Source organism: Cotesia glomerata, linkage group LG9 (assembly GCF_020080835.1).
Source record: "Cotesia glomerata isolate CgM1 linkage group LG9, MPM_Cglom_v2.3, whole genome shotgun sequence".
In the NCBI taxonomy this organism is placed as follows: domain Eukaryota; kingdom Metazoa; phylum Arthropoda; class Insecta; order Hymenoptera; family Braconidae; genus Cotesia; species Cotesia glomerata.
In genome coordinates, this window is record NC_058166.1 from 15,191,653 (window position 1) to 15,217,361 (window position 25,709).

Below are 25,709 nucleotides of genomic sequence, written 5' to 3' on the forward strand. Positions count from 1 at the left end.
ATATACACATATATATAATATATATAAATATATGAAAAATTGATGTGGGTACTCAAATGAAAGGTCTCGATGAGTGTAACTCTAAGATGAGCTTATATCACTAAAAATATCATCAGTGGTCAAAATGCAACGTCATAGCGTTATTATTCACATTTTTCAAGATATAAGCTCATCCTGATGTTACGCTCATCAAGAGCTTTCATTTGAGTACCCACATGCATTTTGATATATTTTTCATATATACACATATATATAATATATATATAAATATATGAAAAATTGATGTGGGTACTCAAATGAAAGGTCTCGATGAGTGTAACTCTAAGATGAGCTTATATCACTAAAAATATCATCAGTGGTCAAAATGCAACGTCATAGCGTTATTATTCACATTTTTCAAGATATAAGCTCACCCTGATGTTACGCTCATCAAGAGCTTTCATTTGAGTACCCACATGCACTTTGATATATTTTTCATATATACACATATATATAATATATATAAATATATGAAAAATTGATGTGGGTACTCAAATGAAAGGTCTCGATGAATGTAATGTCGGTGTGAGCTTATGTCTTTAAAAATGTCATTAGTTCTCAAGATACAAGGTCATTTCTTAATTATGTATCTAGAGATAGAGCATTTTCGAATGCAGCCTAAATACTTATCATCATAAATTAACTATTAGTGATAATGATTGAAACCTCGAAAGGGCATAAATTCAAGTCAAGACTCCCAACGATACCTAATTTAACCATAAAAAGCCATTTTATTACAAATTTTACCATCATTGGTTTTTCGAAAACATTTCATTTTTTTAATTAGGATAAAATTGCAAGTTTCAAACAACTAGGCCAGTGTCAATAACTTGACCTTTTACCTTAAGTTATTGATTTTGATTCCGATACTTGAACTCCTTAAATATTGTGTTTCTAATTCATTTTTTATGTTTATTATTATTACATCTTAGTTTTGCTATTTATTAATTTATTATAATTTGTTTATATTCAGGTTTTTTTTTTTTAATGACTTTATTATATAATATTTATAATTTATAATTTTTTTGATACATTACATAACTTGCTCGACAATTAGGGTATAAAAAAATACTGATATTCTGTCGGAGATATTAATACGTTCTACATATTCTTAGATGACAGCGATAGACCAATTGTAATTTATGTGCTTGATGATGAAATTCATAAAAATATTTATAATTATTCTGTCCACGCTGTTAGATCTATGCTTTGTTTTTGATATGATATACAATCTGTCACCGGATTTCTAAAAAAAATGCATTCAATTTTAATTTCTTCATTGCATTCGATATAATATTGAAATACTTACAAGAAAGAATCCTCAAGAAGAAACACTTTTGGTTGTACACGTTTCAATGTGTCTCCATTATCACATAATAATTTAGCTAATGTAGTTTTACGGATTTCATGTAATTGTTTAATTGTAAAAGCACCTGGTGTTTTGGTATTTTCATACCAATATCTGTCACCTATAACATTTTATCTATTATAAATATTGTTATTTGAAGAAAAACAATTATAAATTTCGAAATTATTCTAAAATTAATACATTATTGATTCTAAATATTTAAACATGTTACTTCTTAAATGTCTTTTTGAATCAGCTTTTTATACAAATAGATTAATTTTAACTAGCAACCTACAGTCATTTTAATTGCTGTACTTTCTTAACTATTAACATTTTTTGAAAATATAAGCTCATCCCGATGTTACACTCAACGAGACCTTTCATTTGAGTACCCACATCAATTTTTCATATATTTATATATATTATATATATGTGTATACATGAAAAATATATCAAAATGCATGTGGGTACTCAAATGAAAGCTCTTGATGAGCGTATCATCAGGATGAGCTAATATCTTGAAAAATGTGAATAATAACGCTATGACGTTGCATTTTGACCACTGATGATATTTATATATGGTATTTGTGAAATATATAAATATATAAAATATATGAAAAATTGATGTGGGTACTCAAATGAAAGGTCTCGATGAGTGTAACATCGAGATGAGATTATATCTTTAAAAATGTCAATCGTGCACAAGATACAAGTTAATTTCTTATCTATTGATCTTTTTAAAGATATAAGCTCATCTCGATGTTACACTCATCGAGACCTTTCATTTAAGTACCCACATGGCAATTTTTATATATTTTATATATATGGTATTTGTGAAATATATAAATATATAAAATATATGAAAAATTGATGTGGGTACTCAAATGAAAGGTCTTGATGAGTGTAACATCAGTATGAGCTTATAACTTTAAAAATGTCGATAGTTTACAAGATACAAGGTCATTTCTTAATTATTGACGTTTTCAAAGATATAAGCTCATCCTGATGTTACACTCATCGAGACCTTTCATTTAAGTACCAACATGGCAATTTTTACATATTTTATATATATGATATTTGCGAAATATATAAATATATAAAATATATGAAAAATTGATGTGGGTACTCAAAGGAATGGTCTCGATGAGTGTAATGTCGGGATGAGCTTATATCTTTAAAAATGTCAATATTTCACAAAATACAAATTCATTTCTTAATCATTGATCTTTTTAAAGATATAAGCTATATAAGCTCATCTCGATGTTACACTCATCGAGACCTTTCATTTGAGTACCCACATCAATTTTTCATATATTTTATATATTTATATATTTCACAAATACTATATATATAAAATATATAAAAATTGCCATGTGGGTACTCAAATGAAAGGTCTTGATGAGCGTAACATCATTATGAGCTTATAACTTTAAAAATGTCAATAGTTAACAAGATACAAGGTCATTAATACATTATAACATACAATACATTAACTATTGGTGAGAATGATATGAAACCATGAAAAGGCACAAATTCAAGTCAAAACTTTTCCAACGATACCAAATTTAACCATAAGAATCCATTTTATCATATAAATACACTCTCCCCAAAATTTTGCCAATTCTCTTATTAATATAGATAATTTTATCACAATCTTACCTAAGCGCACGTTTTTAAAGGCAGTGCCCATTAAACAAAGAAATGTTGGTCCCATTACTGAATCCTTAAAGGGTTTCTCTAATAAAGCGCCTGTTATTAAGTCGATATCATCTATATTCCTGTAAAATACAGAAAAATAAATTGTAATAAAAATTTCATAAATTACAATAAAAGAAGATTAAAAAAAAATTTATTACTAATAAAATTATATAGCGTTATATAGAACCGTGACAACTGTTTAAAGGTTAATGAAAAATCTAATTAGTAATTACCTATAAACACGTTGAAGCCGTTTAATGCTATCCTTGCTCATTATATTTAAAAGATCAGTAAATGTTTTAACTTGAGGAAGATTACAAAATGATCGCCATCTAATGTACCGTGGTAATCCATGATCTCGTCCTTCTTGTATAACACGAGCAACATAGTCCACGACTTCATTAGTTTTTTCATCGTATAAAAATCTTTTCAACAGTATTCCATTCAATCCAAATGATTTCCTTGAATTTTCAGCTTGAAAATAAATAAAATTTAAAAATATTATTGTAAGAGGAGAAAAAATTCAAAATTAAGAATTTTTAATTACAAAATTTTAGATAATAATTATCTTTTACCAGTTACACTAGTAATTAATCGATCAACAGCTCCTGATTCGTACAACTCTTGAGGAGCATAAAAATTTGAATGTGTAAATTTTTCATTAGATTTAGAAGTTATGCGACTCTCCATAGAATCGATTTTTGGTGTAAGAGCAAAAAAGAAAAAAATTCCTGCTGAAGCAACAGCGTTCGGTAGGGTTGGGTCAATTCTTGGATCGTAAGAGGTGAAAGCACCAGGCTCAGCTAAGCGAAGTCTATATCTGAAATAATTATGTGATTATAAAAAGTTAAATATTATAAAATATATAGTAAAAAAATAAATAATGTTCATCAAAAAATTTTTTTCCAAAATTTTGTGAACTTATTTATTTTTAAATAGATCTATTTATAAATCTGGCTGTTGTAGCCGGCCTCATGACGGAATTTAAAGGAAATTATTTTATAACATATTTCACTTTGTCAAGTTATGGTAAAAAATAGTATTGGCTCAAAAGTTTATATTTATATCGCGTGCCAAATGGTAAAAGGGCGCATAATTTTTTTTTTTTATCACCAGTCGACTGGTAAATATATTCCTCGCCTAAAAATGAAGCATTACGGCTGCCCAATTTTAAAACACAGTAACTGCAAAATTTTTATACCTGATTTTTTTCAGTATTGCTGCATTTCTTATCAATTTTAGACCTTAATTTCAAGTAATTTTTCTTAAAAATATTTATTTTCTATTCATCAATCAAATTTTTCATCAATTTGGCGTGTAAACTTTTTTTTAATAAGAAAAATTTTAAAAAATTTTTAAATTGTCAGTTACTGTGTTTTGAAATTGGGCAGTCGATTAATTTCCTTAAGGGGTTATACGCAGTTGCAAAGCTAAAAAAACAACATTTTTTTATGAATTTTTTCTAGACACAGTTTTTAATTATCAATTACAAGTGATGGTTATTTAAATAGAGCCTACTTTCAAGAATACAATAGCGCGTCAATCATGTAAAAATATAAATGTGCACCGCTCCTGTAGAAGATGTTCTGAACGACCTCTAAAAAAAAGGCGCTTGGCGGTGATCTCCATTTCGGTGGTTTGGATTATCTGAAATCAAAAAATATGGTGAATTCTTTTACAGGATAGATTAATGCAGGTATTGAACGAAGGAATAAGATTCAAAAAAATTATTACTATTTTTTTTTTAACAATTTGGAAAATTGTTTTTCAACAAAAACGGAAAATTTTTTACAAATAGACGCCATTTTGTCAAAAATCAAAATTTTTCTTATTCCTTTCTTAGTCCAATACCTGCATTAATCTATCCTGTAAAAGAATTCACCATATTTTTTGATTTCAGATAATCCAAACCACCGAAATGGAGATCACCGCCAAGCGCCTTTTTTTTAGAGGTCGTTCAGAACATCTTCTACAGGAGCGGTGCACATTTATATTTTTACATGATTGACGCGCTATTGTATTCTTGAAAGTAGGCTCTATTTAAATAACCATCACTTGTAATTGATAATTAAAAACTGTGTCTAGAAAAAATTCATAAAAAAATGTTGTTTTTTTAGCTTTGCAACTGAGTATAACCCCTTAAATTAAAAGGGCGTATGTCTTTAATTATGCACCCTTTAAGCTTTAGAAATTTAAAAATTTTATGACCAAAAGCTAAAAGGGCCTATAAATTTTTTTTCTAAACAATTCATTAAAATACAATTACATCGTTATCAATTTAAATAAATTTAATTTTAAAAAATTAATTTAAAAAAATTAATAAACAAAAATTTTTTTTAATTTCTAATCTAAAAAAATAAAATGCTCATTTTGAGCCTAAAAATGAAAAAAAAAAAAAAAAAAACGAAAGAGTCAAACAGACGTATTTTAACTATACATACACTCTTTTAAAATTACAATTAAAAATATTTAAAAAAAATTGCAAACTATGCATGATTGTATTAATTTATTTTTATTTGAAAATCATTTTAATCCCATTAGTTTTCAATAAATTGATTTATCCATTGTTTGCAAGAAATATTTTTAAATTATTATTATTTCAATATTGTTTAAGTACTTAAAAGCCGATCCTCTCTTTTTCTCACGGTACACTCACTGCAAGAAACGGTACTATCCTTGTTGCACTTATGATTATAAAGCTGTTGCAGTTTTGTGTTTTTCTTTTAAACAAATAAGAATTTCGAAAAAAACACATTGCTACAAAATAGATAATTAAAAAATCTATTACGTAGCAGAGCGTTTTTTTCCAAATTCTTTTTTGTCTAGGAGAAAAATATGAAGCTGCAAATTATTTTTAATTCATTAAATTTTTTTTATTTCATGTCTTGTGAAGCTATTTATCAAAATTTTTTTATAAAAACTCAAATTTTTTTATGCACCCTTTTAACTGAACTTATCTTTAATTTATCTTATCTTTAAAACTATAATTTTTACACTTTTGATGATTTTTTCAATTTATTTCGTGACTCGAAATATAATTAAACAAAAAATCTTCAATAAACATGTATTTAGATTTTATTGTCTTACAATTTGTCAGCCGTATGAAATAGCTAAAATCTATTAAATATTAATCGTCAAATTTATAAAATTATCTTTAATTTAAACTATAATTCGTTGACTTTTAAATTTCTTTTTAATTTCTTCAGTGGCTTTGAAAATTTTTATTATTAATTATTACTATATTCGTTAAATAAATCTACCTATCCATGTTAGGCTTGCCTGAAAGGCGCTTTTTTAAAAGTATCCCGATCTACAGGAAAATAAAAATGTCTATTATATAAACCATCTAAAGTTCATTGCTGTTAATCCAATATTGTCTAACTTTCTCCTACCTATCTATATATACATAAGTTTATATTTACCTATCAAGGTTACTTTCACCAAAGATAACTGGCAAAAATTCATTGTAAGTAATATGCTGCATCTCAGCAATAACGATTCGCCGTGACTCTTGAAATAATTTTCCATCATTCCAGTGTGGATTCAGCACATTTAATTGCTTAGCAATTCTATTATGCTCACGTAAAAATAAAACATGCATTAAAGTTATTCCAGGACTCTCATTGATCCTTGAATCTCCACTGAAGAAACAGGGAAGTGCTTTATTACTATTTCGACAATTGTCTAAATTTTCTAATGGCACTGGTAAATTTTTTCTTTGGGTGCTAAAAAGACCACTTCTGTTGGCACGTAAACTAGCTATGATTTGTTCAGAGTTTCCGTAGATTGTTGATAAATCTAAAAATGATGTTGCTTGATTCATTTGTTGTCTTGATCCTAATTTACAACCCTAAAATAAATTTTTATTAATTTTTTTTTCATGATATTGGAATTTAGAGACATCTAATAATTTTTAGAATTTTTTAGATAAATAAATTATCTTAAAAAAAAAAATTATTTAAAAATTCCATCTTTAAAAGCTTTAAAAAATTATAAATGCAATTTTTTTAAAATAATTTTATAGATCTAGTATATTTTTCAAAAAAAATTTGAAAATATGCCCTATCTCTAGATACATAATTAAGAAATTACTTTGTATCTTGAGAAATATTGACATTTTTAAAGATATAAGCTCATCTCGATGTTACACTCATCGAGACCTTTCATTTGAGTACCCACATCAATTTTTCATATATTTTATATACTTATATATTTCACAAATACCATATATATAAAATATATATAAAAATTACCATGTGGGTAATTAAATGAAAGGCCTCGATGAGTGTAACATCGAGATGAGCTTATATCTTTAAAAAGGTCAATGATTAAGAAATGACCTTGTATCTTGAGAAATATTGACATTTTTAAATATATATAAGCTCATCCCGATGTTACACTCATCGAGATCTTTCATTTGAGTACCCACATCGATTTTTTATATATTTTATATATTTATATATATATGAATATATGAAAAATATATGAAAATGCATGTGGGTACTCAAATGAAAGCTCTTGATGAGCGTAACCTCAGGATAAGCTTATATCTTGAAAAATATGAATAATAACGCTATGACGTTGCATTTTGACCACTGATGATATTTTTAGCGATATAAGCTCATCTTAGAGTTACACTCATCGAGATCTTTCATTTGAGTACCCACATCAATTTTTCATATATTTATGTATATTATATATATGTATATATGAAAAATATATCAAAATGCATGTGGGTACTCAAATGAAAGCTCTTGATGCGTATAACATCGGTATGAGCTTATATCTTCAAAAACATCAATAATTAAGAAATGACCTTGTATCTCGTGAACTATTGATATTTTTAAAGATATAAGCTCACCTCGATATTACACTCATCGAGACCTTTCATTTGAGCACCCACATCAATTTTTCATATATTTCATATATTTATATATATTATATGTATGTACACGGAGAAAAAAATATCGTTAGAATAAGGATATGTATCGTTATTCTGACTATACGCCGTATAGTCATTTTTTTTTAGAGATATACGCTGTATAGCCAATTCAGCTGTACAGCGGATCATCAAAATGACGATCCATATCATTATTTTAGCGTTACATTTAGTTAATTCAACTATACAGATCCTCACGTTAACAAAACTGTTGCCTATTTTGACGAAACTACATATATTGACAAGAGCTATATACTCTGTATGCTTAAATCAAACAAATGAATCCTTAAATCAAAAATCCGGATCGTTTTTTTAAGGAAACGTCATTTGAGGATACGTTGGATAGTTATTTTAACAATATTTTTTTTTCCGTGTATATATGAAAAATATATCAAAAATGCATGTGGGTACTCAAATCAAAGCTCTTGATGCGTATAACATCGGGATGAGCTTATATCTTTAAAAACATCAATATTTAAGAATGTTCAGTGCAATTTGACAAAAGTAATTATTTAACAAAGCAATATTTTATTTATTTATAATTCACAAGTCACGGAAGTCACACAGTGACTGCAAGGTTGCTAGTTTATTTGTTAAAAAAATTATTAAAATCTAAAAAATATCTGCTTAATTAATTTTCATAAAATTGTCAAATGTCTGCTAATTTCGGTGTCATACTTTTCTTATTTTTCAACTAAATAATTTCATACCTGATAAGTATTGCCAGGATGTGGGGCAGACCTTGTGTATTCCATACAACCTGAGTAATTTTCCATTGGAATAGGAAAACACTCTGGATGAAAATTATCATAATCTACATTACAGCATTTAAATTTCTTCCCATTTGGTAAGACCATTTTAGGCGTGTGAGCCAAATCATTGGCAATAAATTGTCCAAATAGAGTTGTTATCGCCATCAAATATGGATGTTTAATATCAATACCATGAGAGAAGACATTAATTGATATTTCCCGTGCACTTGGTACGGATAATCGTGGCAATGACACACCATCTTGATAGTCTGCCGGTAATATTCGCGAGTAACTTTCTAAAGCTGCTCCCCAAGATGGATGTAATAAATTATTACACCTACCAGAGTAAGTTCTATATTTATTATTTGAATTTTTACATTCCATAACAATATTTCTAAAAGCATTAGTATCACTGCAGACACCCGAGCCTAAGGTCACCGTAGGTAACAGCTCAATTGCATCTTCGGGAGTCATTTTAAATGCTTCAACCATCATGATCGCCATTGTTTCGCTTCTCAGCGCTTGTTTAGAAAGATTTTTTGCCGCATCTGATATCTCATGGGATAAACTCAAAAACCAAGATGGAGAATCTTTACTCAATTGTATTCCAGTATTGAGTATGGCTAATTCTTTTTGATCATATTTGTTCATAGCGTCATCAACGTGCCTACTTAAATGCCGAATCATTTTTGATGGAACAATAACGCCTCTCACATCGCTTACTAAGAGGATGAACCACCTGAAGTTATTTTAACAAAATTTTAGTGAAATTTTTTATTGAGTGAGTTTGTAATTTTTATATAAAAATCAAAAATAATATTAAAAAGTCAAAATAATACTAAAAATATTTTTAACTTTTTCAACCAAATTTGGATAAGTCTATTTAATATTGAGTGTAATTAATATTGTCTATTAACGATGAATCATTCACTATATTGTTCAATCAATATTTCTTCACATCAATAATATTGAAATTGAGAGACATTTGATAATTTTTAGGAATTTTTTAACTAATAAATTATAGCAAGAAAAATTTATTTAAAAAATTTCATTTTCAGAAGTTCTAAGAAAAATTACAAGCGCAAATTTTTATAAATTATTTTCTAAGCCTAGATTATTAACCCTTGGAGTACACACCTCCAAACAGAACTTTGGAGTACACACAGGGTCAAATTGACCCTACTTGACTTTCGAAGATTTATAATGAGAATTATAATGATTATTATGAGAATTATATCTTAGAAACTATGCATTTTATCGGAATTCAGTTTATTACATTTTTGGTAGGTAAAACAATGCTCTTTTTAATACAATCATTATTATTCTGAATTAAATAGTTTTTAGTGTTGAAAAAATTAATTTAATTAATTAAATCGTCAACAAATATGCTATTGATATTGACATTTTTGAAGGACCAGCAGATAAAATAAATAGTGAAGCAAAAAGGGTGATTCTAAAATAATAACATTCCAGGTGTACAAATAGTGATTATAAACTATCAGATATATTATGTTTTTCTTTTCTTTCAAATTTTTAACTTCCCGCTAAGAAAATCGAAGATTTTAAAAAATCGGGAAGTTATTGTTTTCACCCCGTTTTGCAAAAATCGAGTTTTCATCAGATCTCGACGTTTGAAGGTCACAGGAAGCTTCCCTGACTATCCCCGCGAGGTTGTCACGGTGTGTGTGTGTGTGTGTGTGTGTGTGTGTGTGTGTGTGTGTGTGTGTGTGTGTGTGTGTGTGTGAAAGTATATGAACCGCTTATAACTTTTGAACGGCTTGACCGATTTCATCGCGGTTGGTGCCATTCGCAAGGGCTTGACCAAACTTAAATTTTGAAAACTATTTGGACCGATTCAGATCTATAGATTTTGAGAAATCTTCAAAAAACTGAAAAAAAAAATTTTTTCAAATGTGGTTTTTTTGAAATAACTTTTAAACGGCTTAAAGGTTCAATTCCAAAAACTAATCAGCTCTTAACCTCAAGAAACCACGTCGATCGCCACCAGTCCGGTCAAAATCGGTTGATTTGTTCGAGAGATATCGTGAACGAAAGAAAACCGAAAAAAGTGTTTTTTCGGAATAACTCCAAAATTCCTAGCGCGATCAATTCAAAATTTGAGATTCTTTGTGAGGCCTTGAAAAACTGCGTCGAATGCTTCCAACCGCCTAAAAATCGGTTTATTCAAAAGTTATTGCGGTTTAAAAATTCAAAAAATAGTATCATCAAATCTCTATCAGACTTTTGAGCTCGAAGAGCTTTAAAGCATAGGAAAGCAATCTCTTTGAGCTCGGAGAGCTCAAAATAACCCATAAATTGTATTTTTGAGCTCGAAGAGCTCAAAAACGTCATTGGTGCAATTTTAAGAGCCTAAGTATGGAATTAGCGGGAAGTTGCAGGGATAGCCTTCAGGGTCAACCGTTTTCCTAATTTTTTTTTTTTATAATTTTTTCTTTCAAATTTAAAAAAAATTTTTTTAATTTCTTAAATTTATCATCTCTTTGCAGATGCTATGTATTGTATAAAATCATTATTACTAAACATTCTACACATAAAAATGTAACATATTAATTTAAACTGCCGAGGGCGTTTCTTTACAAACAAATAAATAAAACTGAACCTATTTTCGGGAAATATTTTAAGATAAGAAAAATTCTGGGGTCAAAATAATCCCCAGTGTACTCCGAGCGTAAAAAAAAAATCAAAAAATTATAAAGTGTCTGTCAATCTCAATGTCATACATATGGAACAATTTTTTATAATAATTTCATTATTATAAAAAATAGTAAAAAATATTTCACTTATAGAAATTTAAAAAAATTTTAAGTGCGAATTGAAAAGAAAATTACTTCTATCTATTTTTTTCTTATATTTATACTAGTAGCCGCGTAAAAATGTATGCAAAGTTAATCCTTCATTGGTTGCGTTTCATTTTCTTTAACCATTATTGATTAACGCGTTTAATTTTAAAGAAGATCATAGATCACGCAAGAAATAATAAAGTTTCTGTATATTATTATTTTTTATATTTTAAAAGTATTGTCATCACAGGAATATCAACTAATAATTATAAAATAAGAAATATTAGTTGTTTTAACTTTACTCAAATATCAGAAAATATATATATTAACTTAAAATTTTTAATTGACAATTTTATTTTTAATCGGTAGTTTTTAATTATTTAATTTAAAATAAATTAAAGTATGATTACGTAATTACAATCAAATAATTAATTGAAAATGTTTAAATAAACAACTCTATGTTTCCTGATCTGCTAAACAACACTTTGGCGATTGTATAATTAATGAAATATTTTTATAGAAAAAAGAATCTTATATACTTACCATAAGATGTAAATAAACATTATGATGAAATCACCAGTCAACAAAACAAACTAATAAATTATTAAAAATTATATATTTCTTCAATACTTAAAAACCATTTTTTTCACTGATTGTACCATATTTATAAGAAGAAATTGATTTACACTTAAGTTTTTTTTTTAATTTATATTCCTGGTACGTAAATCTCTATAGCGTGCTATATGAGTAGTAAGAACGCGCACGACTGGAAGTCTATGAAAGTACAAGTTACTATGTAAGTACAAGTATGAACGAAAGTACAAGTTACCTTTGGGTTTCGAATGTTTGTCTAAGAGTGGGGTTACAATGGGATCACTATTAAATTTAAACAATCGTAACTGGTACATCATGATCGATATCTTCATCATCATTATCATTATGACAGCGGATGAAGAAACTTCTAATAAGCATCTATAAAAAAAATGTTTTTGAATTTATAAAAAACTATCAATTGATCTATTACATAAATATAATAACTATGAAAAAGCTGTTCTTTTTTGTATTCAAAAGATTTTCACCGTTTAATTTGTAAGCACTAAAAAAAATTACATAGTAGCTGAGTTTTCCCATAGAAAATTTAAAAAATAATTTTTTAGTCATATTAATTAAACAAAAACAAAAAAATTAAAAAAAAAAAAATTTTCTTCATGTTATGTGAATTATTTTCTGATGAAATTAATTAATTTAATTAATAATTTGGTTAATTTTTTATTCTTCAAAATGAAAAAAATTTTAATTTATATAAATATTATAATGACACACATACATTTTTCGGTAATCAGAAAAAATAGACCCGGATAAAATTGTAAAGTTATGAAAAATTCATATTATTTAATTGAAATTATTATAAAATAAGAATTATAATATCCACCCCCACAATTTTCCTGAAAAAAGCACCCCCAGAATGATCGCTCCATTTTTTGTTACAAAAAAAAATTATATTATTATTATTGTGTTTAATATATGACTCTATAGACCGGTAATTTTAATTAATAAAGAAGAGAAACAAAAATAATTATTATAAGCCGAGGTACCCGATCCAATTCTTTAAGAATGACTAATTTTTCATTATTATTCCTTCACCATTTGGCGCGTAACCAAAAAATCCAGGTTCGAGTCCTGGTCTGGGCTGTCCGAATTATTTTTTCATTTACCGAAAAAAGTTACACTGAGTAAAAGATAACATCTTTACACATTCTCAAACAAAAATTGTCGAAAATAAATTTTTTTGCCCTCCGGGCGGAAAGTGGCAACTTTCGTCCCGCTGCGCTAAACTAAGTTGCCGCTTTCCGCCTTCGTCGGACAAAAAAATAGTATACACTCCACGGGAAGTAAATAAGAAAGCCTCAGATCACATGTTTGTTGACCTCGGCTTCGCCTCGGACAACAATTACATGTGATCTGAGACATTTCTTACTTTACTTCCCTAGGTGTGTAATATACTAATTTCTCCTCGACGGAGGCGGAAAGCGGCATTTTCATTTAGCGCAGCGGGTGGAAAATTGCCGCTTTCCGTCCGGAGGGGAGAAAAAATAATTATTAATGTTGTTTTGTCGTCTGTTAATTTGATATCAAAGTACTATTAAAGTCAATTCAATACTCCTACCAATAAACCGTCGTCAGAATGCTTATCTACAAATTTAAATTTGAATAATCAAATTATGAATTATCAAAACTATATATTTAGTAGAAATACGATTTTTAATTGCTCTAATATCAAGTTTGAAAACTGTGTTTTTTATGGAAGTATTATTAATAATTGTGATCATTCAATTGAAAATGAAAACGATAAAAAAAACGCAATAAGAGTTTTTAGCTTATAATATGTTTTGTTTTATAAATTTTATAATAACTAATATAATTTATTAAACTAATGAAATTGAATACATCTTTGATAAAATGAAATTAATTTATTACACTGAGAAAAAAAAAATACTTTTAGTCAATTAAGAATTTCTTGGTACAAGAAATTCAATGACGATCAAATATTCTATTACTATTAATTATTAATTTCTGAAGAGAAGAACATCAATAATTATCGTAACTCCTATTCTTTCCCGCTTCACAGCATTATTTAAATTTGAAAAAATTTAATCTTTGAATTTATCTTTGAATAATAGATAAATAAGAGAATAGCTTTATTTAAATTAAGTGAAAATTATTTCAATCAATTTAACTAGTTCTTGAGCTAAAATATATATTCTTGAAAATTTTCAAGAACATGAATTCTTGTATCAAGAAAATTTCCTAAATAAAAGTATTTTTTTTTCTCAGTGTATTAAAAAATATGACCAGACTTGACTCTTCGAATGTATTTGATGCCTGCCCCCACGACCAGCAGCACTCGCTTCGCTCGTCCGCAAACGTCGGGGCAGGCATCAAAACATACTTATCAACATTTAAAGTTAAAAAAAATAAAATTAATAACGTACTTTCGACCGGCTATGAAGAAAAATCGTATACACTACACGGCCCAAAAGTTGAAATCTCGTTCCTGCGCGTCATTATGCCCTCGGCTTCGCCTCGGGCATAAGTGATATAAGTTTTACACCTGAATAAAGTAGTCAGTACTTGTCTCGGATAGCTTAACTGGTAGATCCCTTGGCGCATAACCGAGAGATCTGGGTTCGATTCCCAGTCTGGGCTATCTGATTATTTTTTCAATTACGGAAAAATTCCCACTGAGTAGGTCCCCCCTTTCTCCTATCCGTTCTTTCCCAACTCCCTTAAAAAAAATTTGCTTTAATATGGCTGAGCATGACGCACAGGGCCGAAAATTAAACTTTCGGCCCTTGTAGTGTAATATACTATTAAATGGTGAAGGAATAATAATGAAAAATTAGTCATTCTTAAAGAATTGGATCGTGTACCTCGGCTTATAATAATAACTATCATTGTTTCTCCTCTTTATTAATTATTATTATTATTATTGTTTGTATAGCAGTAATGCTTGACAGAAATTGTAAATTATAAAAATCATGTAAATAGTTTTAGCTAAAATTTAATAAACATTATTATTATTGTAAATCTGAATTTTTTTGTTGGCTATCCAGTCTATTGCACGAATTTTTTATCTAATTATTTATCTAATAATTTATAATATCGATCGCCTGTATTCCCTTCAGGCATAAACGATTTAAAATTCGTATATAAATTTGTCATTAAAGGTAAATTTGACTGAAAAAATAATTCGGACGGCCCAGACCAGGACTCGAACCTGGATTTTTTGGTATCGCGCCAACTGCTCTTCCCTTAAGCTATCCGAGACACTGTCCGGAATTACCATTCAGTCAACTCTTAATGACGAACTACCAGTTCGAGTCCTGGTCTGGGCCGTCCGAATTATTTTTTTAGTCAAATTTACCTTTGATGACAAATTCATATACGAATTTTAAATCGTTTATGCCTGGAGGAAATACAGGCGAACGATATTATAAATTATTAGATAAAAAATTCGTGCAACAGACTGGATAGCCAACAAAAAAATTCAGATTTATAGTATTATAAAAACCAGTCTTTAGAAAATATATTGTATATTATTATTATTATTATTATTATTTTATAAAAATTTTAATGAAATAATATGAATTTTTCATAAATTAAAAATTTTTTCAGGAATTCACATTCTTCAATCATGTAAAGATAGTTACACTATTAGTTACACTATTAATACCAACATAAATTTTGAACTTGAAAATAACTATCAACTTTATACTCTTATTTGTATTTTTCTGTTCATTAAAAAAATATTTTCTTCTCAATTTTTAAATAATATTGCAAGATCATAGTACAGTTATGTCGTAAAAACTTTCAATGCCGTATATGGTAAAAATAAAAAAAAAAATAAACGCCTATTTTGTATAATGTACCGAGAAGTTTGTAAGTATCAGTTATTAACAAAATGAAAGTGAAGATGATCGATCATCGTGCGACTACTCTCGGCCATCTGTGAATGACATTATGTTGTAAGATGTAGGTGGTAAGGCTAAATACCATTAACAATCGACTCACAACTTACTGCTTTAGTTCACGGCTACACTAAGAAAGAGAAAGATTTAATCATAATGAAAGAAGGATTTCTTAGAGAGATAGAAATAATTATTAATTAAAAAGAAATTAATTACACAAAATTATGTATTTGTTTATTATCCTTTGTTTAATTAATTAGTTAAATTGATAATATTTTTTTATGAGTTCACTTCATCGGTATTATCAAGCACAGCCCCGCTGTATGCTAAATCCCAGTATTGTTCAACTTGGTGTTTTTTAAAATGTTCACGAGCCATTCTTTCAATAGGACACACTTTAAATTTGATCTCACCAAAGTGCCGTTGTGTACTGCTTCCTTCCCACACAATGACACACTTATTCGGTACATCATTACCGTCGGTATCTTTTACGATATCTTCTTCCCATTTTATTCTATGCATCATTACACGCCGATATTTACGCAATTGTTTGGCGCCACCCTCAACTACCACGACATTACAGTCACGGAATAACATCACACATCCAGTTAAATACAGTTGTTTTGCATTAGCTTCAACCTTGAACTTTTTCGATGCATTATTTATCAAGTCACGTATTCTGCGAACATAAAAAATTATTACTAATTTTAATCGGCTCAATTGCAAAGCTATTATAAAATACTAGCCACTTTGCAGTCACTATGTGACTGCCGTGACTTGTAAATTGTAAATAAATGAAGTTTTGCTTTATTAAATAATGACTTTTGTTAAATTGCACTGTACTTTCTTAAATATTGACGTCTTCAAAGATATGAGCTCATCCCAATGTTACACTCATCAAGAGCTTTTATTTGAGTACCCACATGCATTTTGATATATATTTCATATATACATATATATAATATATATAAATATATGAAAAATTGATGTGGGTACTCAAATGAAAGGTCTCGATGAGTGTAATGTCGGGGTGAGCTTATATCTTTAAAAATGTCAATAGTTTACAAGAAACAAAGTCATTTCTTAATTATTGATGTTTTTGAAGATATAAGCTCATCCCGATGTTAGACTCATCAAGAGCTTTCATTTGCGTACCCACATGCATTTTTTATATATTTTTCATATATACATATATATAAAATATATAAATATATGAAAAATTGATGTGGGTACTTACATGAAAGGTCTCGATGAGTGTAATGTCGGGGTGAGCTTATATCTTTAAAAATATCATTAGTTGACAAGATAGCAATGTCAGTTCTTAATTATTGACATTTTTAGATATAAGCTCATCCTAATGTTACGCTCATCAAGAGCTTTCATTTGAGTACCCACATGCATTTTTGATATATTTTTCATATATATATATATATATATATATATATATATATATATATATATATATATATATATATATATATATTAGGGTGTGCCAAAATGTAACTTCCATGGAGAACCTTTTAAAATTGGAATTTTGAGTTCCGCTTTTAACAGAGGCTGCGTTTGGGCATTTCCTGAGATATTTTGGTGTGAGACGATGTTTTTGATTTTCATAGAATTTTTTAACAGGAGATTTAATTGGGTACTTCCGGCCAAATTTTGAATTTTCATCGGAAATGCCCAAACTAAGCTTCTGTTAAAAAATTCTATGAAAATCAAATACATCGTCTCACACCAAAATATCTCAGGAAATACTCAAACGCAGCCCCTGTTAAAAGCGGAACTCAAAATTCCAATTTTAAAAGGTTCTCCACGGAAGTTACATTTTGGCACACCCTAATATATATATAAATATATGAAAAATTGATGTGGGTACTCAAATGAAAGGTCTTGATGAATGTAACATCAGGATGAGCTTATATCTTTAAAAATGTCAATAGTTTACAAGATACAAGGTAATTTCTTAATTTTGTATCTAGATATAGAGAATTTTTGAATGCAGGCTAAATATTTATCATGATAAATTGACTATCGGTGAGAATATAAAACTTTGAAAAGGCACAAATTCAAGTAAAAACTTTTAAAATGACACTAAATTTCGCTAAAAAAACCGATTTTATCATGTGACTATCCTGGACACAAAATTTTGCTTATTTTTTTAACAATATAGATTAGTTTAAATTTAATTAAAAAAATATATATAATTAAAAATAAATAGTAATTTGAAAGATTTTGTAATAAAATTAAGTTGAAAATTATTGAAAGGACAGAAGTTTGCAATGCATAAAATTTTTTCAGTTCATTTTGATCGATAAAAAAATAAATTAATTTTGTAAAAGTTATAATTTTTTTACCTGTACACAGTTACAAAAACTCCATTAGAAGTATCTTCTTTGAGCTTCCGTGCCTTCTTCTCTCTTCTCTGATCGACTGTCAATCGACGCGCAGCATTAGCGTCTTCGTGGGCTTTTAACCGTTTCGCCATTTGCTGACGTACGTGAGCTTCAATTTTAGTAGGATCTTGTATTGCTTCAGTACCCAAAACTCGCATTAAATTTGAGATTCTTAACTTCGGTTCAGGAGGTGGTTCTAATCCCAAACGAATTTTTTCTTGCTCTTCTTTCCACGCCTCACGACGGTTTTGTCGGCGAAGTTTTTTACGTTCTTTTTTAGTAAGAAATACCGGCATATATACAGGTCTCGACGATTCCGCTGAATATGAAAAAAAAAAGAGTTGATTAATATCTTGAAAATATTTATTTAAAAATAGTTATTAAACTATTTGACCTTTAAATTTTCAATATGACTTGTATAATATTGTTGTGATTCTATTTTTCAAAAAAAGTCAATATGTCAAATTTTGTGGGATATGACGTGTTATTTATTTATTTATTTCTCGGTCATGGAGCTTAGCTCCCTGTGACCATATTTCTTACATAAGTTACAAAGGTAGTTATAAGAAAAACACACTTACTTAATAGTAGTCAATGTAATAAACTAGTAATAATAATAGAAATTTTAAAGAAAAGTTATTAACAAAAATAACAATAGCAGTAGTAATAGTCATTACAGGACATTTTCAAACCTCATCATCAAACAGCATCTTTCAAATTTAACACTCACTCATGCTCATTAACTTGCTCCAAGCGTTGCAAGAACCGGAAACAAACATTGCGAAATTCCTCCAATGTGGCAGCTGATGTGACCTCAATTGGAAGCGAGTTCCAAAAATTACAGCCCGTTACAATAAACGAACGCTGATACGTCGTTGTTCTCGCAAAGGGCACTTTTAGCGTATCAGTCTTACTTAAATCTCGCCGCGTAGCAATGTTTGTTTTCAGCTCTAGCTTATCTCCAAAAATACCAGGCCTCATAAGACACAAAGCCTTATAGAACTCGCATGAGATTAACTGTAATCGGCGATCACGAGGCATTAGCCAATCAAGACGCCGCCGATGCTCAGTAATATGCTCATATCGTTTTATTCGAAATATAAACCTAACGCAATTATTTAGCGAGACGAGCAATGATCTCTCAAGCTCAGATGTTAAGTTTGTTAATACACACGCACAATAGTCAAAAATAGGCAATACAAGTGCTGTTACCAGCTTTCGTTTTAATTGAGCACTAAGATTTGAGTCATTAATTCTTAATCTATGCAATGCAATTGCTGAGCGCTTCTTGACACTAGCTATCTGCCAATGCTACGACAATAAGCTATGAAAAATAACACCTAAGTATTTAAATGAATTAACGAATTCAATCGCCTCACTATCCAAAGAGAGATTAAGATCATGCGCATTCACATTGTTAATTTTACAAACATTTATCGAGCTTCCAAAATACATGGCTTTTGTTTTTGACCTATTAATACAAAGCTTGTTTAGCGAGCACCAGTTTACAATATGTTGAATGTCTTCATTGAGACATCTCAGACATTCTCGCAAGTCATATTAGAATGGCAGTATTGAAATATAACTATAAATAATTCAGTCGAACATGATAGTTCTCTGGACATACTTGGTAGCTCTCAATCAATTTATTACAGCACTCTTATTTCCACACGGAAAAAAGTAAACTGTAATATTCACTCGGATTCCGTTTAATTTTTATAGTTTCAAACAGTAAAGCACAATTTATAATTTAATATCGAAAATAAGTGATTAGTAGCTGTCACTATAGTAAATAACGAATCTTTTATCTTGAAAAATTACAGTTTCAAACAGTAAAAATTGCCATTTCAATATATTATAGTCGATATTATGAGAAGGGGAACTGAGATGAAAGAGAGGGGGGTCTCACTCTGGGAGAATTTAACATTTGAAACAGTAAAAATTATACTTTTAAAATATACATTTTACCAGTCCAAGCAAGTCAATAATTACAGTTTGATTTTTAGCGTTGCGTTTAAAATTTACCATTTTACTTTGTAAATATTGACGTTGCTTGTATTTGAAATTTACTAACTTTATTTTATACTTTTTACATATCATAAGATCATTTTTTAGGTACGAAATGATAAATATCAAAGTCTGAATTGTTAATTATTATACTTTAACATTTTCGACATTTACATAGCGAATATTACTTTTTGAAATAGTATTTTCTTCCATGTAAAGAGTAAATTGTAACGTTTAAATAGTAAATATTATAAAGTGAATAGTAAAATCACGATTTTACTGTTTGAAATGGTAATTTTTAGCAGTTGATCATTACTAACTATAAATCGACTGTTATTTATTACAGTTTACTTTTTTCCGTGCAACCTAATATCTATGAGATAAATCTTCGTAATATTCTTGTCAGAAATTATGTTTTTTTTTTCTTTTTGTGAGCTAAAAATTCTATCATATTATTATATTATTATATTGTATGATTATATAATTATATCTGTAAGATTGAATTTCTTTATAAAAATTGTAAAAATGTATATATATGTACAGCGCATGTCATGAAACTGTGTTTTTACAACATTGTAACGACCCTGTTATTAGCCTGTGGACTGTTGGGTTGTTTTTATAAGAAAATAAATAAATAACTAAATTATACTTACTCGGTGGTCTCATTTGTATTGGATGCTCGACTAAATTAGTAATTGTTGAATATTTAATTTGTACTTGTTCATCCTCATTAACTGGATAACCACTCGCCAAAATGACCGAGTCCCACCATTCAACATTAGGTACATCTTCATTGAGTGCCTCTGTTTTTGGAGCAATAAGAGCTAATTTGGTGGCAGAACTAATTCCTGTTTTACGTGCAATTTGACTAATTTCATTTTGGAGTTTTTCCAACTGCGCTTTAACACGTATCCTCTCAGCAATCTGTTGAAATTTACCAGGCTCGTGAAACTTCAAAGCTCGTTTCCCACGAGTTGGAACTTTTACACCAATACGATTGTCAAAAAAGTGTGTATCCTGAATTTCTTCGGGGCCTTTTGAATCTTGAAGCTGTGCTTTAAATTCTTCACGCTTTTTAGCTCTTATATTGGCTTTAAGAGTCGGGACAACATGAGTAAGCTGGATTTCTTTACCAGTGATGTCAACTGTTCTACCAGATTCATCAAGAATCAATGGAGTAGGTTTATCCGGTACGCTTACTGAATTTAATAAACCGGAATTAAGTTTACTTTTTATTTGTGCTTGAAGCACTACCAGTTTTCTAGCTTTATCTGAATCAGCTTTACTGAGTAATCCTTGTGAATACATAGAACTAGCAATTGGTATTGGATCACGACTTTTGAAGGAGTTTTTTACGCTTGAAATGTTATTTTGATTTATAGTATTTAATGCTCGTTTACGTTCTTCTATTTGTTTCTGTGCGTTGGCCATCATCTGTTTTATCTGCAATTAAATTATGATTATTATAAATTAAGAAATAAGTAAATACTAGCCACCTTGCAGTCACTAGGTGACTGCCGTGACTTGTAAACTAAGAAAAATTGAAATTTTGTTTTATTAAATGATGACTTTTATTAAATTGCACTGTATTTTCTTGAATATTGACGTTTTTAAATATATAAGCTCATCCTGATGTTACACTCATCAAGAGCTTTCATTTGAGTACCCACATGCATTTTTATATATTTTTCATATATTCATATATATAAATATATAAAATATATAAAAAAATTGATGTGGGTACTTAAATGAAAGGTCTTGATGAGTGTAACATCAGGATGAGCTTATAATTTAAAAAATGTTAATAATTAAGAAATGACTTATATATAGTCTACTGATGATATTTTTAACCATATAAATTCATCCCGATGTTACACTCATCGAGACCTTTAATTTGAGTACCCACATGCATTTTGATATATTTTTCATATATACATATATATAATAGATATAAATATATGAAAAATTGACGTTGGTACTCAAATGAAAAGTCTCGACGAGTGTAACATCAGGATGAGCTTATGTCTTTAAAAAGGTCAATAATTAAGAAATGACCGTGTATTTTGTGAAGTATTGAGATTTTTGAAAATATAAGCTCATCCCGATGTTACACTCATCGAGACCTTTAATTTGAGTACCCACATGCATTTTGATATATTTTTCATATATACATATATATAATAGATATAAATATATGAAAAATTGATGTTGGTACTCAAATGAAAAGTCTCGATGAGTGTAAAGTCGGGATGAGCTTTCATTTGAATACCTATACGAATTTTTCCACATATTTTATATATTTTACAAATATGAGAAATATCATAATATATAAAATATATGGAAAATTGATGTGGGTACTCAAATGAAAGGTCTCGATAAGTGTAACATCGGGATGAGCTTATATTTTCAAAAATCTCAATATTTCACAAAATACACGGTCACTTCTTAATTATTGACCTTTTTAAAGATATAAGCTCATCCTGATGTTACACTCGTCGAGACCTTTTATTCAAGTACCCACATGGCAATTTTTATATATTTTATATATATATAGTATTTGTGGAATATATAAATATATAAAATATATGAAAAATTGATGTGGGTACTCAAATGAAAGGTCTCATCGATGAGTGTAACATCGGGATGAGCTTATATCTTTAAAAATATCAATAGTATTCAAGATACAAAGTCATTTCTTAATTATGTATCAAGAGATAGAGAATTTTCGAATGCAGCCTAAATAATTATCATAAAAAATTGACTATCGGTGAGAATGAAATGAAACCTTGAAAAGGTATAAATTCAAGTCAAGACTTTTGCAATGATACTAAATTTCACTAAAAAAATCGATTTTATTATGACTACCCTGGACACAAAATTTTTCTTATTCTCTTAATAATATAGATGAATATAATGTACTGAATGATTGAATGAATAATGCAGTATAATGCAGTACTCTTATATTAGAAAAAAAAATAAACTCCAAAAATTAATAGATAATTAAAAAACGAGATGGTTTAGTTAATTATTATTTTTTTTTTATAATCCACATAAATAGAGGTGTATAAAATTAGTTCACCTCAGTTTTTCAGCTATCAAAACGTTTAATAAAAAAAAAATCTTACCATTTCTGGCGACAATTTATTTTCTGCTGTATCGTCATTTTTGCTTCCCTCTTTGACTTTGACTTTTTTCGAGTCTTTTTCACGATCACGGTCATCTTCATGTGACCTCTTCTTACTCCTCTTCGTGGATTTATCATTGTCATCAATTCCAAACATTTTAATTATTTTTTTCTGCGTAAGAAAATGATCGGAGTTGAACTAGAAATAAAAAAAATAGAAAATTATTTTAACAATCAGATTAAAACTTTGTTATAAAAATCATAATAATTATTAATAACATTATTATTATTATTTAAAAAATTGCTACTGTCAACATAAAGCGGTATTTTTTTCCGCTTTTGGAGTAACTAAAATATTTACTAATACTTTTAACATTAAAAAAAGACTGGTATATTTTAACAAAGAAACTTTTTTACCATACAATTTTTAATTTTTTAAACAAATATACTTTAATTAAAAATAGAGGGATGTTATTAATAGTTAATAACAAGTGTTTTATATTGTTTACAAACGTGACATAACCAAGATGATAAATTGTTAAATTATTCAACACTAGTCTATTATGATTTTTAAAAAAATATAAAAACGCCGATAAATAATTAAATGAAGAAATGTTTAATTTAATATTATTAATTATTAATTAATAATTATATCTTATAAACATTTCATTACATTAAAATTAAATCGTTAGCTAAACGAAATGAAATAAACGTCTTACCTTATATTTATTTTTAATTTTATGGGTTCACTTTATTTTTTTAAAATTATTTTCACAATATAGTTTATTATTTAAATAGTTAGAAAATTTTTTTATAAGCTTAAATATTAAAAATGTGTTAACAAACAGCTCACTAAACACAAAATTGTTCTTTAGAAATTATAAAATTATTATTGAAGAGCTAGAATGTTTTACCCCACAAGGTGTCGTGGTTATCTAAATTTGCTATAGTGTGATAAGTAAAATGACTTTGGTAAATTACTTAAATTTCTCGTTTTGTCGGTTAATAATCGGTAAGTTATTAGATGACTAATGTGATGTAGCAGCACATGCCGCCATCTACATAGGATATAAATTAGCGGTTTATTTAAATTCAAATCAGACAAATAATTGATTAATAATATAATTATAAGAATAATTATCTGTAGAAAAATAATAAGAATAATATTAAGAACATCGTAACAAAGAAAATAAAACATATGGAATACTTAAATATAGAATGGTCACTCGAGAGGAAAATAAAATATAATATCTCGAGAAAAGCTATAAAAAGGAGAAACTAAAATCTTAAATAACAAATACATCTTTGTTTCTTAGAGACTCTAGCAAAATACTACAATTTACGACTTTCAATAAAGGACTTTATTATCCTAGGCTAAACTAAATATTCCCTTTTTACACGCTTTATATTAGCTTCACTTGTATGTCAGTTTGTTAGTATGTCAGTAACTCTCCGCGGGTAATCTGCGCGCCTGCGGCCTTCCTTGGTTCTGGTAGCCGTTTCTCAGGCTCGCTCTCCGAAATCGAACTCTGATTCCCCGTATTTATAATATTTATAAATAATTATTTTTTATTAGCTTCACTTGTATGTCAGTATGTCAGTATGTCAGTATGTAACTCTCCGTGGGTAATTTGCGCGCCTGAATATTTTTGATAATCAACAAATAATAGTTTAAAAAAACTAAAAAATCACGCTTTTATAAATAAACCAAACTAAAAAGTAAAAAATAAATAATAGTTTAAAAAAACTAAAAACACGCTTTTTATAGAAAACCAAACTAAAAAATAGAAAATAAATTTAAATTAAGAATAGTGTTAAAAATTTCAATAAATATAAATTAATAATAGTGTAAATAAAAAAAAATGTATTTTATTTTAAAAAAAGCGTGGGGTGCTTTTTAAGATATTATCAAAATGATAATCACTCTACTCATATCTGTCAATAAAATATTTATAACTATTGACACCATGCACCTCACGCTTTTTTTAAAATAAAATACATTTTTTTGCCCTCCAGGCGGAAAGTGGCAACTTTCGTCCCGCTGCGCTAAACAAAGTTGCCGCTTTCCGCCTTCGTCGGACAAAAAAATAGTATACACTCCACGGGAAGTAAATAAGAAAGCCTCAGATCACATGTTTG

General features: G+C 28.4%; 2 protein-coding genes across 2 annotated transcripts; both read right to left on the reverse strand.

Moving 5' to 3' along the window:
* Window positions 1-1,154: 1,154 nt before the first annotated feature.
* Window positions 1,155-12,569, reverse strand: LOC123271648 (peroxidasin-like). The gene is made up of 8 exons (XM_044738034.1): window positions 12,121-12,569; window positions 8,735-9,515; window positions 6,508-6,935; window positions 3,661-3,905; window positions 3,319-3,559; window positions 3,047-3,165; window positions 1,349-1,508; window positions 1,155-1,285 (listed from the first exon to the last, which is right to left on the reverse strand). The coding sequence occupies exons 1-8, from the start codon at window positions 12,138-12,140 to the stop codon at window positions 1,219-1,221; spliced, it is 2,061 nt and encodes a 686-aa protein (XP_044593969.1). The 5' UTR covers window positions 12,141-12,569; the 3' UTR covers window positions 1,155-1,218.
* A 3,689-nt stretch (window positions 12,570-16,258) lies between these two features.
* On the reverse strand, window positions 16,259-24,342 carry LOC123271494 (U4/U6 small nuclear ribonucleoprotein Prp3). The gene is made up of 5 exons (XM_044737838.1): window positions 24,290-24,342; window positions 23,572-23,769; window positions 21,100-21,889; window positions 18,401-18,758; window positions 16,259-16,725 (listed from the first exon to the last, which is right to left on the reverse strand). The coding sequence occupies exons 2-5, from the start codon at window positions 23,725-23,727 to the stop codon at window positions 16,326-16,328; spliced, it is 1,704 nt and encodes a 567-aa protein (XP_044593773.1). The 5' UTR covers window positions 23,728-23,769; window positions 24,290-24,342; the 3' UTR covers window positions 16,259-16,325.
* Between the last annotated feature and the right edge of the window lie 1,367 nt (window positions 24,343-25,709).

What these genes read in the sequence shown, in the direction of transcription:
- LOC123271494 (XM_044737838.1), bottom strand. Translation starts at nt 23,727, where the DNA reads ATGTTTGGAATTGATGACAATGATAAATCCACGAAGAGGAGTAAGAAG. An exon ending in ATAAATTGTCGCCAGAAATG is followed by an intron (nt 21,890 to 23,571) that starts GTAAGATTTTTT and finishes ATTTAATTGCAG; the next exon opens with ATAAAACAGATGATGGCCAA. An exon ending in AATACAAATGAGACCACCGA is followed by an intron (nt 18,759 to 21,099) that starts GTAAGTATAATT and finishes TTTCATATTCAG; the next exon opens with CGGAATCGTCGAGACCTGTA.
- LOC123271648 (XM_044738034.1), bottom strand. Translation starts at nt 12,140, where the DNA reads ATGTTTATTTACATCTTATG. An exon ending in ATGTTTATTTACATCTTATG is followed by an intron (nt 9,516 to 12,120) that starts GTAAGTATATAA and finishes AAATAACTTCAG; the next exon opens with GTGGTTCATCCTCTTAGTAA. An exon ending in CTTCTTGAGGATTCTTTCTT is followed by an intron (nt 1,286 to 1,348) that starts GTAAGTATTTCA and finishes CATTTTTTTTAG; the next exon opens with AAATCCGGTGACAGATTGTA.